At 40.4% G+C, this 17,970-nt stretch overlaps 2 protein-coding genes across 2 annotated transcripts; one reads left to right on the plus strand and one right to left on the minus strand.

The window, feature by feature from the left end:
• Positions 1–2,287: 2,287 nt before the first annotated feature.
• QDPR (quinoid dihydropteridine reductase) lies at positions 2,288–11,833 on the minus strand. Its single transcript, XM_083862516.1, has 7 exons — positions 11,714–11,833; positions 11,503–11,595; positions 9,811–9,907; positions 8,903–9,043; positions 6,406–6,514; positions 5,000–5,083; positions 2,288–3,148 (listed from the first exon to the last, which is right to left on the minus strand). Exons 1-7 carry the CDS (start codon positions 11,795–11,797, stop codon positions 3,040–3,042), a joined length of 717 nt encoding a protein of 238 aa, XP_083718642.1. The 5' UTR covers positions 11,798–11,833; the 3' UTR covers positions 2,288–3,039.
• A 910-nt stretch (positions 11,834–12,743) lies between these two features.
• CLRN2 (clarin 2) lies at positions 12,744–17,614 on the plus strand (the record flags this gene model as incomplete). Its single annotated transcript, XM_083861063.1, has 3 exons — positions 12,744–12,996; positions 16,766–16,945; positions 17,349–17,614. The coding sequence occupies 3 exons, from the start codon at positions 12,744–12,746 to the stop codon at positions 17,612–17,614; spliced, it is 699 nt and encodes a 232-aa protein (XP_083717189.1).
• Between the last annotated feature and the right edge of the window lie 356 nt (positions 17,615–17,970).

Genomic DNA, 17,970 nt, shown 5'->3' on the forward strand with positions numbered 1-17,970 from the left:
TGTGCTTGGCATAGGAAAGGCAAGAAAGGTCGGGCTGTGGGCACTAAAACAAGAAATGGGGAAGAGCCTCTCAGCAGAGGCTGTGGCACAGTTAAAATCCTTGCCGATAAAAAGATATTCCTCAGCAGTAGAGAAATCTCCCCAATCCAGTGGGAGTCTCTGCCCTCTACTGGCACTGCTGAAGATCAGCCTTGCTCGGCCGTGGGAGTCTGTGATCAAACCCCGAGAGCCCTCACAGACCGTGTTGAGACCAGCCGTATTTATAGAGCAAATCCTTCAGAACATGGTGTTTCAGGAGCTGCAATAATAACAGAGAACTAAATCTCAAGTGACATTTGCTGTTGACTTCTGCAATGCCTTTCAGATGTCTGCCTACTTCTCACCTTGTTCAACACTGCAAGGGTCAGTCTGAAGCATCTCCACATGCTATTACAGTCCCCATCTGTTTTCTTCCAGTGAGCCAATACAAGGAAGAAGAGAAATATATAATAAATGTTACTTCTTGTTGTGGTAGTAATTTTCATTCCACTATTAAAAAAATCCACACTTGTTTAACATACCTTAATATGCAATTTTGAGTTACTGTAGAACTGGATGTGCTGACTCTGGTATTATTGTATTTGAAAACTTTTCTGTTTTCCTTGGAACCGGAGCATGATCCTAATTTTGTTGTAAATGTTATTAGATAATTGGTAGAAAACTATTTTCTTATGAAAATATAACTTTTTCAGTGAATTTTTAGTATGACAACAACTGTACAGTCTCAACTAAAAAACATGATAAATTCAGCTGCTTAATATATACAAGAAATTAATAACTATTGCATTCCTTAAATTAAAGGAGGATAAGCTTCTAACTTCTGCAGTATTGCAGTGTTGGTAATCATGCCATATAAATGCAAAATATGAGCAATTCCGAAGTTCTCATCAACACTAGAGTGGAAATTCATCATGCACTTATTTTTGTAATAAGCAGAAAGACACGCCTGCCTGATGTGGGTTGGGGTGCACTAGATGATCTTCAGAGGTCCCTTCCAGCCCAAACCATCCCATAATTCTGTGAAAATCTTCACAAGACTAGTCTCCATTAGTAGTGTGTGGGCACTGCAGAGAGTTCATCCATATGGAACACATCCACACAAAGACACATCTCTGCTTCTCATTGCAGCACCACCAGACCCTGGGCCAGCTGAAGGAACCAGGCCACCCAGATGTTTGCAGTGTCAGGGTGGCTTTTTCTCCTAGCCAATTAACTGAAATAAAGTTTGGAGAGATACAGAATGAAACTGGCCACAAAAGGCTCTTTAACATCAAACTCTTCAGGTTAAATCTCTCACCTTTAGCAACAAGCTTGACAGACACTTGGCTCATTGTCATACACTCACCTCTATCTTCACTCTCCAGCTTCAATAATGTAATTTTTGTATCTTTCTGCTCATACCTGCAAACTGCTGTAAGTTAATCCCAAAGTCTTGCATTCACAATTATTCGTTAACACTACTCACTGTTTTAGCTATCTTGGTAATGGGAAGCCTTCAAATCATGTTAACTTGTAGTATGAGAACTACTCCCTTTTCCTGCCCCCCTAGAGTTTCATTCCTTACCAGTCCCTTGCAGTTTGTGTCTGTACTCTGAGCCTGTAGAAACTGCTGGTGCAGCAGCATCATTGCAAGCTTTTCACTTAAATCAAAATCAGATTTACAAATTGATAGTCCTGGACTGGTTCAACAGGACAGAAAAATTGCCCTCTACCTTTGCATCCAGCAAAACAAAACAAATAAAGAGACAGTCATACCAAAACAGGCAATAATTCTACATTAAAATTAACATGGGCACATGGTGAGCTTTTCCAGTGGGCAAAGGGTTCCTAACTCATGGCAGTAAATCCTTCCCCAACATAACCCTGAAGTTAATAAAAAACAGAAAAGTGCAAAGGGACAACATACACACAACTTGCATATTTAATTGCCTTTAAGATGTGCTCAAAAACCCGACAGTACTGATTCTGTGAAAGTCTATGCTCAGACAGGTAATGCTTGCACTCTCTATCTGAACTGTATTTCCATGTAACACAGCTGGATTTAAGAAAACATTTGCCTCATCTGAAGGCCTGCCTCTATGCATGGCTAGTAGATCTTTGGCACACACAAAAATGTATTCTATGCACCATGATCAAAATTAAATAAGTAAAAAAATTAAGTCCTTTACCCCAACTGAACTATATGTTCAATTAAACCAATTAAAATGTTATCAAGATATTGGGATTACATAATAGAGACAGCCCAGTACATAAAACAATATGTATTTTATTTAGCACAAAAAGTTCCATCTTCAAGTGCATGTATGCTTTTTTCTACTACTTTATGGCACTTTGCTTTATGAAAAGGTTAAGAACCATCATGACTAAGAGAAAGACATACTATTCATTTAACAGAATGACTGTTTTATCCTACAACTGTAGGCCTGAGAGCAGCTTCTGAACTATAAGGCAAATTAGGAATTCCTTCTCAAGTGAGTTATCTCTATTCAGATTCTTTAACTCAACTGGAACATTCACAAGAAAAGTGTTACACAACTAGGACATGATATGTGACTGCAGAGCTCCCTATGGCTACAGCCAACATAATATGCAGAGGTGGGGTTATATTCTCAGACAGAAGAATACTCAAAAATTTACAGTAAGGTGCCAGAAACACTTACTGACAGAGAAAAAAATCCAACCATTATGTATGCAATCACATGACGTAGTTAAGCACAATTTTCATTTCACCGAGAACAGGTAAGTCGCCATATAATGCTCAGAATTAGGACATCTACAGACTTTAAAGCCTGCAACTTCAATTTAGAGACAAGTTGGTATTATTTGGTAAACAAATGCTGATACCTCACAACTGACAGCACAGAAATATTACTTGAAATCTGGTTCCATTCATGGAATAACAACGAACGCTGGATACAGAAGACCATTCAAATTATACTGGTGGACAAATTTTCCACAGCTTCTCCTTTGCTGAAGTTTCATCACTTTAAGTGACTGACATCAAAGATGTGCTGCTGAAACTAGTTCAGTCTTCCCACCTGTAGTTATCACCTGGATTAGACTGCCAGAGCTTGGTCGATCCTTTCCTGTTATCCAGTCATAAAAGGTTCTGTTTTAAAATAAACAGACAAAACAGGGTGAGGGGGAGCAAAAAAATTACAACTACTATCAGGTATAGAATGGATGAATAAAATACAAGCCTATTACTTTTCCTTCTTTTCCTGCTCTCTCTCTAGAGAGTTCTATGTGATACGATGTAATCACTGGATTTAGACCCTCAGAACTGGACAGAGGGCCCAGAGAAATCCAAGGGGCCTTAGAGCACACAGGATTTCCAAAATATCTCAAAGGAAAAGGCCAGGAGCTTAAAATGTCAGAGTGGCTAGATTTTTTCCCCAGTTTAAAAAAAAAAACAGAAAAGGTGGAGGAGGAGCTACTTTAATTGTCTGTACAGCATATATATAAAAGAAATACAGTTTTATGGCTAGGACAGAGTTGCTAAACCCATTACTCTGACAACTGGCCATTAGGAAATTTTGTGATCAAAATCAATGTTTTGATATTTAACTGTGGTCTCAGTGGGAGAAAAAAAAGCCTTAAGACATCCAAAACAGTGCTAGGATGAACACATTCTAGGTAGCAGACTGGGAGACTCCGTATCAAAACATAACATAATCTTCTTCCTCAAAACAGACTAGAGAAAGTGAATTATATTTTACATGTCCTTCAGCCCCTCCAATAGTGCAGACACAGCAACTGCCATGTTGGAACATCCCAGTATCCAACAAGAGCTTCCAAGGCACAAAATTCAAGTGTCATGTGGGAAAGGATTTCCTGCATCCTTCCCAAGATGCAGATGGTGCCAACAAATGCTGATGTTGCACAGTAAGATTTTCAGTTTTCAGAGCACTGGGGTTAAACTTTAGGGAATTAGAAACAAAACAATAAACCAAATTCTCCTGTAAGGATAAATTACTTAAAACTTAAACCTAAGAAATTAATTTGCAACACCGCAACATCTAGTTGAGCTGTCCCTGGAGCACAATAAATTAATGATCTTTTTCTGAACATTTTCAGGCCAGCTAAATTCAATTGATAGGGCCTGCTATAAAGAGCCTCATCAGACAACTGTAGAGGCTTAAACTAAACAGATGCAACTAAAATCACTTCCATCTCTGGAATTTACCTTACAAAAATTTACAAAAAAGGAAATCTGATGTCAGAACTAAACTACTCTCTGAACAATTAGCAATAGGTAAATTCAATTCCACTGTCAGTTCTAAAAGACTTAAAAATCTGAGTTCACCCTCAACATAAATTCTGCTACTCCACATCACATGGTAGAAGGCAATACTCACACTGCACCTTCTCTAACCCTCAGGAATGAGAACAGTAAGGCAGATAATCTCAGCCTGCCACTGCATAAGCTACAGTTGAAGTTCCAGCATTTTGCAGTATCATTCAGGACAAGTTTTCGTGGATCGTAAAAAAATTCTTTACTAAATTTTTCTGAACGAGAGCAGAAATGTTGCCAGTTGAGAGAACTGAACTAACATGCCATAAACTGGGCAGTAAAATGTGTTTAGAAGAAAAAGAAGCCCACCCAAGGTGACATGCTTATTTGCAGTTTATCTTTAAGCCAGGTGTCTCCTGCACCTGCTGTCTGCAATTTAATTTGTCTACGGGCTTTAGGAAATTCTCCAGCTTCCAGCTGCTTAAGGCTATCTTCCTTGCTGGAATAACTCATGTAGAGAACCTGAAGATGATGGAGTTAGGTTAATTTTCTCCAGTTAGGAAGCCTGTGTAATTAAATCCAATGTGATTTAGAAAGATGCACAATAAGATGATGGAGGAAAAAAATCCATGCAAATCCCAGACAGCTATTTTAAAAAGAACAGGCACTGAGATGCAGCAGCAAGAGGGACAGTGAGGAACATTTAGTTATCCCACAGATACTCACTCTGCAATGAATTCTAAGGGTGTCCAGGAGCTGAAATCTGCATCAGGCATTGATTTCCTGTTTGTTGGTGTATCTAAGGTAACTCTGTGATTAAAAAAGATAAGCAAACCTTTTATCATGTTTCTGATGAGCACCACCTGCTTCAATTCACTGCTGTAATATGTGCTTGACTTTTACACCACGTGGTATGGATTTCCCTTGCATCTCCCCCCGTGTGTTAACAATATATAGTCATTAGTTTCAATGTACATGCAAAGCTCCAACTAAGACCCCCCAGCTCCCTGGCTAGCTGAGGAACTGCCCATTGGAGCCATTACTCAGCTTGCAGCTCCCTTCCCACCTCTCTCATGAAGATGGGGAATGGAGCAATAAGCTTGTTCACATATACTGCACAGCACACATGCACTACATCCACATTTTGAGAGACTAAGTGCATGAATATAGGAAGTTTTGATTTTGACAATAGATATTTACACTACATACAATGACATGAAAGGGGTAACTTTCCAGAACTCCCTCACTGAAGTGCTGTTGACAATCCAAGGTACATTTACCCTCTCAAAAATTCACTTAAGAACAGTTTTGCATGAGAACTGCACAACAGCAGCATGCACAAGAACCCCATGATCTTGGCATCTGCCTGCAGGTAAAGGTCTCTAGAAGGTGGTGACAACTATCCAAACAAATTTAATGCCATTTCTGTCTGAGCAGAAGAAGTGTATTAAGAGTGTGTGTGAAGATACCAAAACAGAGAATTCAGGTAGTGTACCAAATCTCTGTACAGAACTCTTTAGTCTTTCGTTTTGGGTCCTGAACTAGATACTGACCTGTCAAGAAAAATACTCTAATTTTTGCAAGAAAATTGATTAAAATAAACATAGTGAAGACTTATTAGGCCATCCACTTTCTACTAGCTTTCCTGACAAAAATGAAAGCAAGCTAAACTTTTTTGGTTTACAGGTTCTCAAAGTAACCAAATTTTACCAATCAAGCATAGGTATGGTGCACCTTATAAAAAAGCATCTTTGATCAAGTGAAAACCTGTCAAGTAATCCTTTGCCTTATTATTATCCCAGAGCTAGGTCTAAAACTTCACTGAACAGTTCATCTCATTTTTACAGTTCTTTCCATAATGAAATAAAGAAATCATACACTAATGCATGGCTACAGTTAAACTGATTAAAAGTAAATCAAATTTTAATGCTAATATCCACTACTGTTTTGCAAAGGCAAAGGAAAGAACGTTATCATTTTTGTGCATCCAGCCAAGATGCAGCCTTTCTCTGTGAGTAGGTCTGAGAGGCTGTTTGTGTGCTGTCAACAGGACTCTGCAAACACATCTGTGTGGCTCTAGGTTACAGCAGTAATTAAATAAAACAGGCAGAGACAACTAAGCAACCACTTACGGTAAAATGGCAACTGCAGCAGAACCAGATGGCAGCCCACTGCTGGCACCAGCCAAACTCTGACAAAGCTGATGCACTGCTCCTTTGGCCATGCCATAGGCTATCATCCCTACAAATTAAAAACAGGCAATTTAGAGCACAATCAGAACAGCCATCATTATCAGCAGTAACATGACAGAAACTAAAGAGTGTTTGAATATTAAGACCACTTACCATAGCCAGAAAAGAGTCAGACTTTTAAAGCATACATATTAAAAGTATTGTAAAGCATACATATTGAAAGAAAAATTATACTATTAATAAAAAGGCTTTAGTAGATGTCCAGAAACTATCACAGAACTCAGTTAACTTAGTACTACAGAAATAAGCAGCTTACCAAGTCAAGCATGTTTAGTTAATGTATCCAAGTGCACCCTGAAGGATGTGACCTACAGGGCTAAGTTTACAAATTTAACAGAGTAAGATGCTCATAGACTTTATTAAGACACTCCTCTGTTAATTTTCATCATATAACTAAGGTATTTGTGAATTTGGACACAAACAGATACACTTCACTTCTCTCTCCAATCCGGAATTCACTTGGTCAGCATCCTGGGTTTGACAAGACCTGAGGAGAAAGCTACAAAAGAACCCAACTCTCATGGTAGGAAATTAATAAATAACATGCAGGGAAAGCAAGCTTCTTCCTAAAAACTGTTGCTTTCTAGGCAGCCATTATTTAGCAGTGTAAGAGCAGCAGAAAACAGAGCATAAGGCACACTGCTCAGGAACAAGATCTAGACAATCAGGGTGCTAGAGGTCTCAGATGTCTCAAGGCATGTATCTGTCAAGAAGTTCAGACACATAGACAAAGTACCTAAGAAATCATGAATATATTTTGTCTACTACAACTGAATATCTTTTCTCCTACCCCTCTATACAGCTATTCAGCCCCTTTCCAATGTTCCTAAAAAGTATTTTGAATATAATAAAAATACTTCTACAATGTAATTAGACATATTATATAACATCCACTTTTATTAGGAGGGATCACCGACAACACTAGCTAATTTATTTTATTGTTATGATAAACATATTCACACGTGTCTCATATTCTTCTCTGGTCTTGCCTAAACCAAACATTCTAAATCTTCTCAGAAACCTTTTCATGCTTGATGCATTTCTCAGACATCACATTCACACTGCTTCTGTCACTGTTAATATAATTTTCAGTGTTCTTCAGTTTGCTTTATGGGAGGCAAGAGCTTCTCATAGGAAAAGAAAAATCTCATAAACAGCAAACAAGAAAAAGATTATTTCTTACAGAACAGCTGGTTGTAACAAGGCTAATAAGGCATATTTACAAAAGTTGAGTAACAACTCTTTCCCAATTCTTCCTGATGTTAATAAGTTGCATGTGTTTGCCCAAAGCACTGCTGTGACTTTCAGAAAATTCCAGACTAGCTGAAACCAGCTAGTTCAAAACTAAAGTGACAGAAGGCTCATCACTCTGATTCCTGTGTTGTGGTCCCTTCCTCCCATGACCACCCAAAGAAAAACCACAAGAGTTTGCCAGAATTCATGATTTTCATTTTTTCATTTGTGTATAGTCAGTCAGCAGTTGACTGTAAATTATTTGTCCGCTTATTCTCAAAAATAAACCTTTTATCTTTGACTACAACAGATGCTGCTATAAATATAAAACATTAATCATTAACTAGAAAATATATAGAATACTTTTGCCCAAACAGTTTTAGGCAAAGCTTTTGAGAATATTCATAAAGTGTATATGTTTTAGTATCTGTGTCTTAAAAATATTGTTGAAATGACACTAATAAAAGCTTGGGAAATAGGAGTATTTGTCTCAAACTTTCCTCTTGCTGCCTGTGGGCTTGTGTGTCAGTACCTTTTTTTTTTTAATTATAAATTGCTCCCAGATTTCTTCCTCCATGCAAACCAACATGTTTGAGGAGCAAGATTAAAAATCCAATAAAGTTCTTATTAAATAGTTAGCTAAGGACAAAGCCAACAGTCAACAAGCTTATCTATGTCTGAAGCAAAGACTGGAATCAGAACATGAACAGGACAAGCATGGTTATCAGAATCAGCTGAGTCATCACCAACAGAATGACTGATCAATTAAGGACTCTGTCTTTCAGAACACAAATAGGAAATTTAACTTTGTCTAAGCATTGTACTTACATTGCTGTGTGTCTCTAGTCTTCACTATCTTCCAAACTTTTTTCTGTATCATATACTAGCCAAGTACATTTCACCAATGCATGCCAAATACTATTTAAATACTGATTCTACATGCTTGCACTAGAGCTTCGGGAGATTCAATATTGCTACCTGTAAAACCACACTTTCCTGACACCTTTGAGCAGCAGGGTCCCATTTGTGCTAGGTGTCAAGAACCCAGGGTGTAAAGTTATTGCTTCACAAACAAGAATGTGCTCAGATAAATAACTGTCTCTAACTGCTGGTGTCCCTGCAGCTGTCATGCACAGCCTTTTACCTGGGGTTCCAGATAAAGCAGCTTGAGCTCCTGTCAGAGTCAAGAGGCCGCCTTCTTTCAGATGTTTTGTGGCAAGGTGGCTGGAAATAGTCGATGTCCAAACACTCTGCTTCCACATCAGATCACAGTTTTTGTATAAAGCTGATTAGGAAGAGAATTAGTGAAATTAGCCAAAGGAAGACTTTTAACTCTGATTTCCTCACTGTTATACAGAGTGCAACAGCACTATGAAAACATTCTACCATTTTCTACCTCCCCATTGTAAAATATTCATTTATGTCTTTTGTTTCTTCTTTCTCTTTGGGCCTGTAACATCCGAACCAGAAGGGGGAAGAACAGGACACATTTTACCACATTTACTCCAGATAGAAAAGAAGGCTATTTTTCTTCTTGAATCTATACAGAAGTGGAAAAAGTATAAATTTCATTATGAATATTACATGTTTAAAAGCCTTTTTTTTAATCTGAAGGGTTTTTTCTGTAGCATGATTAGGCAGTGTCTTCCAATATCATATTGCACAGTAACAGCTCAGAAGTGCAGGAAGCAACTGAGGTTTTATGCATAAAGCAATGACTTAGGAAACAACATCAATGTGTCTTTTGTAACTTGCCTGACTCAGGTAATCTCAGCAAAAGTCACCTCATAGATAACAATACTGAGCTCCTTCAGAAAGCACACCAAAACTTTTTGATAAAAATTAGTGCATCAACAAACTACTGAAGAAACTAAGTGCTGTGCAAATTTAACAAAAAGCAAAACTTCAGAGAAGCACCAAAGAAACACTGTGACTAAGCTATTTTGTACTTCTATGCTTTTGTCCTCTTCTGGACTCAGGAAGAAAGGTTTTTAAAGACTTCTCTCAGGTATCATCCACGTTTTCACCAGCATGTGTGTACCAAAGGCTTACACTTGGCTTTGGCGCTGCCTCCAGCCCATCCTCCCGCTACACACAAGATTGCATCCACCTTTTCTTCACCAAGAAGTTTTCCAACTTCTGCTGTCACCTTCAACACACAGAACAAGAACATACTGAAAACACTGGACTGATAAGGTAAAGAGGTAAACACCACAAATGTCTTAAAGCTCCTATTTATGTATTTGAGTAACAAAGGACACAACGCAATTTAAACAGCTGTAGAAAGTTAATATTTACGATTCACAAACTCAAAACTGTGTTAAGAAGTAACTATAGATGAAAGTCAGACAAATGAAAGCCACAGAGTGTGTGCTGTCATCGGAAATAAATGATCATCAGGGCTGAAATACCTGACCCTTACCTCTATTGTCAGCAAAAATTATTATTTACTTGCTTTTGACAAGTTCTCTTCCGAGTATAGTGCTGTTTAAGACGAGAAATGAAACTCCAGGTCTGACCAGGACTACTGGCATCACTTTTGATGACAGTGCAAGAAAAACAACTAAAGATTAGCCTCCTTATTGCTTCTGTCTAAACTACAACCATCAGTTTGAGTCTGGCCACTAAATTTCAGCTTATATACTTTCAAATATTTATGATTTGTTCTCTTTCAAATATAAGACCTTTCAGCTGGTAATAAATTTTTTGGCTACGAATTTTCTCTGTAAAAGTAAACAGCAAACAATCCATCTCTCAACAAGTGAATAAGAATCAATAGCTTTTGCAAAACTATACTGAAAAATTTATTTTAAACATTCTATGTTATTGTTCTAAAGCTTTAAGAGTTGTGTAGATATAAAAGACCCATATTGGCTAAATATACAGTATATCAGTAACAGAAACTAGTTCAAAACTTAAAATGTATAAAATGAATCCTATCTATTGAGAATAAAGCAAATTTTTTTTTTAGGCTGGCTAAGATTCTCCAACATTCACCTTTGTGGAAACCAGTGCATTCCCCTAGGGATCCCTTGGGGCTTAGGCTCATATGTTTTGAGCGTGCCATCTACTTACCCACAACACCTTTATAAGTTAGGGCATTTGAAAGCAGTGTTGCATTTTAAGATCTCCTTACCCATCTTCATTTCAACTCACCTGGTTCAGTCTGTGACTTTTAAAAGTCAAGACAAAAAAAAAAAAAAAAAAAAAAAAAAAAAAAAAAAAAACCCAAAACTACTCTGTGTTCTGAGCCTCCAATATCCCGGACCAAGCCCTGCGTATGCACTTAAAAGGAATTACAACAAATTAAAAAGAAGCGACGAACAGAAGCTGAAGGACCTTGAGATTCGCCATGCGGCCGCACGACCGCCACCGACTGCGCTCCTGCTTCTGCACAGAGCCGTCCCTGCAGCGCCTCGCCCCCCGCGGCGGCAGCCAGAGAGACGCACAAACCCGCGGGGAGGCTCCGGGCATCGCTCGGCCCGAGGGACGGGCACCCCGGGGGAGGCTCTGTCCATCGCTCGGCCTGAGGGATGCGCACCCCGGGGGAGGCTCTGTCCATCGCTCGGCCTGAGGGATGCGCACCCCCGGGGAAGGCTCTGTCCATCGCTCGGCCTGAGGGATGCGCACCCCCGGGGAAGGCTCTGTCCATCGCTCGGCCTGAGGGATGCGCACCCCCGGGGAAGGTTGGCCGCTGCGCCGCCTCACCCGGCATCGGCCGCCCCGCGCCCGCCGCCGACCCACCTGCTCGGCCTGCTCGGGGAAGGAGTCGGTCGCTCTCACCACCACGTTGGCGCTGGCGTCCGCGTTCTCGGCCAGGTCGATGCTGGCCACCCACTGCCCCGGCGGGAGGAAGGGCGCGTTAGCGGCCCGCTCCCCGGAGCCCCGGCCCGGCGGGGCACGGCCGCTCCCCCGCGGGGCTCCCCGCCCCGCCACCGCCCGGCCCGGCGCTTACCCAGTTCTTGGACTTGAAGTACCGCACGCACTGGGAGCCCAGCGCCCCCCTGCCCCCGTACACCAGCACCTTGCCCGCCGCCATGCCCGCTGCTCCGGCGCTGCTCTCCCGGCGCGGTGGGGCAAGGCTGGGCAAGGCTGGGCCGGCCCTGAGGGCGGGCGAGGGGCGGGGCGGGGCGGGGCGGGGGAGGAGAAGTCCCAATGCCCCGCCTGAGCCACCGCAAGGGCCGCGTTACTAGTCCCCAGGAGTCCTGCTGCTAGTTAGTTAATTAATTAGTGGTTGTGAAGGCCCCCCCGGGCTCGGGTGGCAGTAATCGTAGACGCGCAGGCAATGAGGGCCGGTTTTGTTTAGCGCTCCCGGGTCGCACCTGTCGCTCGGGTTACCCCTCATGGGAGGGCCGGGCTGCGGCGGGCGGGCCGGACACCCCGTGCGAGGGGCTTGTGCGCCCCAGGGTGATCCAGGAGGCTCCAGAGCCATCATTTCTGCCCCTCGGATAACTCTGCCAGCCGTGACATTTAGAGGCCGGGTGGGAGCAAGCGCCGGGGAGCGCAGCACGGCTGAGACAGACGACAGCACAATCCTTCATCCAAATTATGCTGGTTTAATGCTTTGTCCCTTGCACACAGATATTTACCCATCTTTTAAAATAATCTAAGAAACTGGATTCTTCTCCAAATTTTCTTCACATGAAGTTGCAGTGAAAAACTTGATGTCATTTGAGCAGGACAATTAACCCCGTGAGGAAACATTAGACAGGCCACAGAGATAGGATTACTTGCTGCAGAAAGCATCACTGCACTACAATGTAATGAAGCCGTTACTTGCAACAATTTCAGGATGGTGTTGCAGCAAAATGTATTTTTGCCTTGATTTTTAACCATACAAATTAATTGCGGGACCTTCAAAATACAGACAGGAGTATTTTGAAATGCCTGGTATTCAGCTGTGGATTGTGGAGCATGATGAAAAATGGGAAATATGTCTGACTGCTGCAGAGAGGGCTTGTGGATGATCCCTTGAAAGCACTAGGATGCCTGGCTGCTTTAAAAAGACATTATTTGCCTTGGCTTCTCTAATAAGCTTTGTGTCCTTTATCTTGATTGTTGTTGCAATGGGGACTCCAAAATGGATGACTGGAAAGATCCTTTGCAAAACAGGGGCTGATTTGGTCAATGCCACAGATCCAGAGCTGGTCAAGTTCATTGGAGACATTTACTACGGACTCTTTCGGGGCGGCAAAATACGCCAGTGTGGCCTGGGCGGGCGGCGTTCCAAATTCACAAGTAAGTACAATTTTGGTTGAATTTTTAATCTAATGTCTAGTTCAAGTTTAGCACTTTATTATTGTTGTTTACAGAACTTTAGAATGTAAATTATTATTATTAAATAAATATGCAGTCTTCATGGTTTGACATTTTGAGTGTGAATATAAAATTTTTATCATTTCAGGAATGCTTTTTCATACAGTTATATTCTGTAATCCTGGAATCAAGTTGGGGAGAAAAATCCCTAGGGCTAGATGCAGAGTTTCCTTTCAACCTTGTGAAGGAGGTGAAAGTCATCTGGAGATGACCCTGTAAATCATACTTTCCCCTTGACTGACCTTTTCCCATGCCAGGATTTGCTCTGCCATCTCTCTGCCTCTGTCCTTGCCTTCTCTGTTGAACGCTTCTGAGGTTTTTTCCTTTTAAAAAGCAGAGATTTATTTAGCTGGACACATTTCTGTATTTCTCTGGCTGTCCTAATGCAAATGTCTACCATAGCACATATCGCTAACGTTATTAACATGTTGAAGAAATTCTTACTTTCTTTTCTATTAAGCAGGGAGACAAAGATTTGCTAAACTCTTAACAAATGTAGAAACTCTTCTAAATGTATTCCTTTTAACGTAAAAGATTTTCTTGAGGTCTTGAAAGCACTGAGCTATACGCTGGATGATTCCCAAATTTCACTCATCCTGTTTTGTAGTGAAAATAGCAATTTGCATTGAAGATTTCTAGTTCAGTGTACAGATTTACTGAAATTTAAAGCAATGTGAGCTGAAGCTGTTGCAGTCTCACCCTCTCCCTGGCCCACAGCAATGCTGTCCTGTCCCATCCCTTGCAATGGCTCTGGTAGTTGAGGTGAGATAGTTCAGAAGTTAAACTGGCCAAAAATTTAATCTACAAAAATAAATACTTGTTTTCCCATACAATTGTGTCTGACTACACAACTGCACAAGGACTTCTATAAAAACCTGAAGGCAGGTGTGTCTGTGGGACTTCAAAGAAAATGGAGAAAAGAACCAGAGCAACCTCAACTTAGATCAGCATGACCAGTTGTTAAACTGGATGAATTTGGACTGGTCACTTTTACAGTAACCAAATTATTGCTTGTGTTCTGATTGCAACTGCAACTTCATGACATGGACATAGCAGTCATGCTTATCCAGTCCCAGTTCTATCACTCCATCCTGGCAGAGAGAATGAGAAAAAAATAGCCAATCTCCTTTAAAACTCTGTGCAACTTTCTGGACTATTTAATGAACTTTCTGATTCTTTACTGTGCAACCTGAGAGGAAGGCATTATGTTCCAAAGTCACTCTGGAATACATCAATATGCAGTTGGAAGATGTGAGCCGGCACTCCTTAGACAAACAGAGCTCTCACTGAAGCTAGTAATAATTCTCTGTTAGAACTGTAAAACATTAAGTGCAGTAGGCATAAATAGGCATTTTCATCAACAAGTGTTCCAGAGATTTTCCCTTTTAAGTATTTTAATAACTCTATTGAATTTGATATTTTCACAATACTGGTTTCAAACAACAATACACAAAGCTGTTACTTTGGCACAGTAGTGAGCAGGCCTGGGGGTTCTGGGTTTGGCTTCTTTTTTTTGTTTGAATGTCCCCCTTAATCTCCAAGCATTCTGAACTTAGCAAGAACTGTGAGACTTTTCATGGGGGATGTGATAATATAAATGGACTTCACTGGCACCATAGATCAAGACAAAGCTAACACATCATATGGTACAGTATTGCAGTATCTTTGTCACTTCAGAATTCCAAATTGCAATAATTTACTGCTGTTGGTACATCCCCTTTCACTCTGTTAACATTCACTAGAGTAGACCTATGGCTGGGATGCTCTTTTAGCTGGGACAGTGACAGCGTGATTCAGTTGCCATAATAGGTGTCCACTGCTCTTTTGTACTCAAGATGTCTCATCTGGCCTCCAGCTGCAGCTTCTGGAAGTGTCCCATGTATAGTCTGCACTGTGCCATAGTGCAGCACGTACATTAGACCCAAGGGGTTGTTATGATGGTCCTATGGCACCTAAGTTGGCATAAGATGCTTCTGTTTTGACAATTGAGAACAAGCTGGGGAAGCCATGCACTTCTCCTGTGCATAGCAAACACTGCTGGATTGTGTCAGGAGTCCCCATGGCAATATCCTTCTCATGGATTCTTATTTCTGTGAACTAGGACTCACTGGGTAGGTCATTGGGACTTGGCTGCAAAACTCAGAAAAGAGACCAAATAATCCTTACAACTACCCTAAAATCTCTGATCATTTGTAAGGAGGCTTAATTCCATCTGCTTTGTTGTTACACTGCCAGTTATTTTCCAGTCAGAAAGCAACCTAGTTTTTGGATTCCCATTTCTCATCTATACTTCTGATTCTCATTTACTCCCCTCATTTCTTGTTGTCAGAGTCTTCTGCAGCTCTTCTGTGCACCAGGCCCAACTGAGAATGAGCTACTGAAAGGGTAGATCTGTTGAATCACATCATTTTTGTATGAGATTTGTACAGTATGATTTTTTTCTACAGAATCTACTATAATTCTGTCATATCATGACCAAATTATATGCCTGAAGTTCATGGTGACATCTACCAACTCTTGCTGCCTACTTTTCAGGTGGCTTGTTTAGACTTGGGTTGTTTTTTTTTGTCAGTTATGCAGCACAGGTAGGAATTTATTTATTTGTTTATAACACAGTATGCCTTCTTTGTAGTAACCTTTTAGAAATTAGGAAGAGAGTTCTTCAAAACATGCATTAGTGAGCAGTGCTATGCTAGCTGAAGGTCTCTTCTTGATCACCTTGTGTTTTAGGGTTCCTCTCAATCAGCCTCTCTCTTTCCTATCAGTCAACATGTCACCTACAATTCCCTACTCAGGTTTCTTCTGATTGTGTTACTAGAGGGCTGCAGGACAAACCAAAAACTCAGGTGTACATGTCCTGCTGCTGGCCAATCTGGCCCTCCAACAAAGGAACTGTCTGTGAAGACAGAACCAAGAAAATAACTGTTCTCTAAAGACAAGTGAGCGACAGGCTGCTGAGGGAGAGTTTGTGCCTATAGCAAAACATGGCTTCACCTAAAGCCCACCTGACTGCAATACTCTACAAGCTTCCTACATCTGTAGCTAAAACACTGCCAGATGCCCAGGAAAGCATAAAGGGGCCATAAACACTAGATGAGAAACCAAGAAGGGAATCTTAAACGCCAAACCTCTGGGATTAGGATGTGTGAAATCAGGGCAGATCTCGCTGGAGCCAGCAGTAAAGAGAGGATTAGAAAAAAAGAATAACATAAGAAAATAAACACAGAAAAAAAGTGATACTATTTTAGGCAGCAAGGGGCTGAACAAGAAAATGGAGACTATCAAACCTCAAATGCATGAGATTAAAAGCATGAGACAGGAATGAGAAGCTCAAAACCAGGAGTTTGGTACAGAGAACAGTGGTGAAAAAGACAGGAAAGTATGTAGCATACAATACAGCAGCAGAGATAAAGACATTAACACCGCTAGATAAACAGGACTTAAGCCTGAATCCTTGTTCACGGATCCTGTGTAGAGGATTATTCCTGTAGCAGAATATTCCTGGTTTGTCTGACGCACAGAAAAGTAAAGCATCAGGAGCTGAGATGTGTGCAACTAGCTGAATTCCACATCTCCATAAAAAACAGTCTTCCTTAAATATAAGTTGAATTTGAAGCACCAGCACAGTATGATGTTTACCATCATCAAGAAAACCTATACACTGAATAGACAATTTATTTTTTCTTGACAGTTTTCCCACACATGGTGAAAAAGTTGAATACAGGTCTGCATGTGATGATCATAATATTCCTCTGTGTGGCCATTTTCTTTTCTCTGGTCAGTTTTGGATTCTGCATTCTTAACGCAATAAAAGTTCCTTATCGGGCTATTAACGGTCCAGCAGGAGCATGCCTTTGGAACTTCCTTGCAGGTAAAGTAATTTTCCAATGTTTTTCTCTAGCCACATTCATAGAAAATTATACAAGTTCCTTCTTCTGCCTTACTAAATACCTCTTTGACTTAAATACTTATGAATGCAATCAAGTTGGTGGAGAATTCACACCTTTTAAAGCAGAACTTCCAGGTGGCATCTTGGCTTATTGTGTCTAGTCAACATTTAACAGGAGCTATGAATGCCAACCTTTGTCACAGATAAAAGTATGTTTGCCCATACAATAAAGCCTAAGCATTTTGAAGGTATTTAAGCCATGCTTTTGTCTGTCCCTACTCTGTATAGTGCTCACTGTTGTATTCAGTAAGTCTTTTGACGCATGATCAAGACATGTCGTATTTTGATTTAATAATGGTGAATACTTATTTTCATTTTGTTGCAGGTGGATTTGTAGTACTTGCAGTCACCAGCTTCATGGCTGCTGTGAAACTTCATCACCTCACAGAAAGAATTGCCAATTTTCGGGAAAATGTCTTTCGGTTCATTATCTTAGAAGAATGCTTTGAAGACTGTTTTTGGATTTGTGTGGCAAGTGCCACAGCACATGCAGTGAATTTGCTGCTAATAGCCATTAGTGAGATTCATTTCCCTAAAATTAAGACTAAAACAGAAGAAGTGAATGTTACAGCAGAAGATATCATGTACTAACAAATCTACCCAAAACTATATTGGTCAAGTGAACTGTTTTGACAGGAACAGCTTCTTCAGCCTTTGTTTTGAATAGATGATTTACATATAAACCTGAGTAAAGATGTCATTCTATACTACCAGCATCTAACATGTCTGTGAAGAAATAATTTTTAAAAAGCTGTAAATATCATTCTCAAAGAGACTGGTATCTGCAGTGAATATATGCTGTTTCTCAGTTTTTAGAACATTTGTACTTCAGGAAAATATTTAAGGTAAAATATTTAATCAAACCAAATGTCTTCTTTATTTAAAAAGACAACATGTTTATCACAAATCTTTGAAACTATAACTTTATTTCAAATCAGAAAGAACGC

The sequence above is a fragment of the Zosterops lateralis genome (genome assembly GCF_965231275.1).
Source record: "Zosterops lateralis genome assembly, chromosome: 5".
NCBI classification, from domain to species: Eukaryota; Metazoa; Chordata; class Aves; order Passeriformes; family Zosteropidae; genus Zosterops; species Zosterops lateralis.

What these genes read in the sequence shown, in the direction of transcription:
- QDPR (XM_083862516.1), bottom strand. Translation starts at nt 11,797, where the DNA reads ATGGCGGCGGGCAAGGTGCTGGTGTACGGGGGCAGGGGGGCGCTGGGC. An exon ending in TCCCCGAGCAGGCCGAGCAG is followed by an intron (nt 9,908 to 11,502) that starts GTGGGTCGGCGG and finishes TGTGTGTTGAAG; the next exon opens with GTGACAGCAGAAGTTGGAAA. An exon ending in TGCTTTATCTGGAACCCCAG is followed by an intron (nt 6,515 to 8,902) that starts GTAAAAGGCTGT and finishes TTTAATTTGTAG; the next exon opens with GGATGATAGCCTATGGCATG.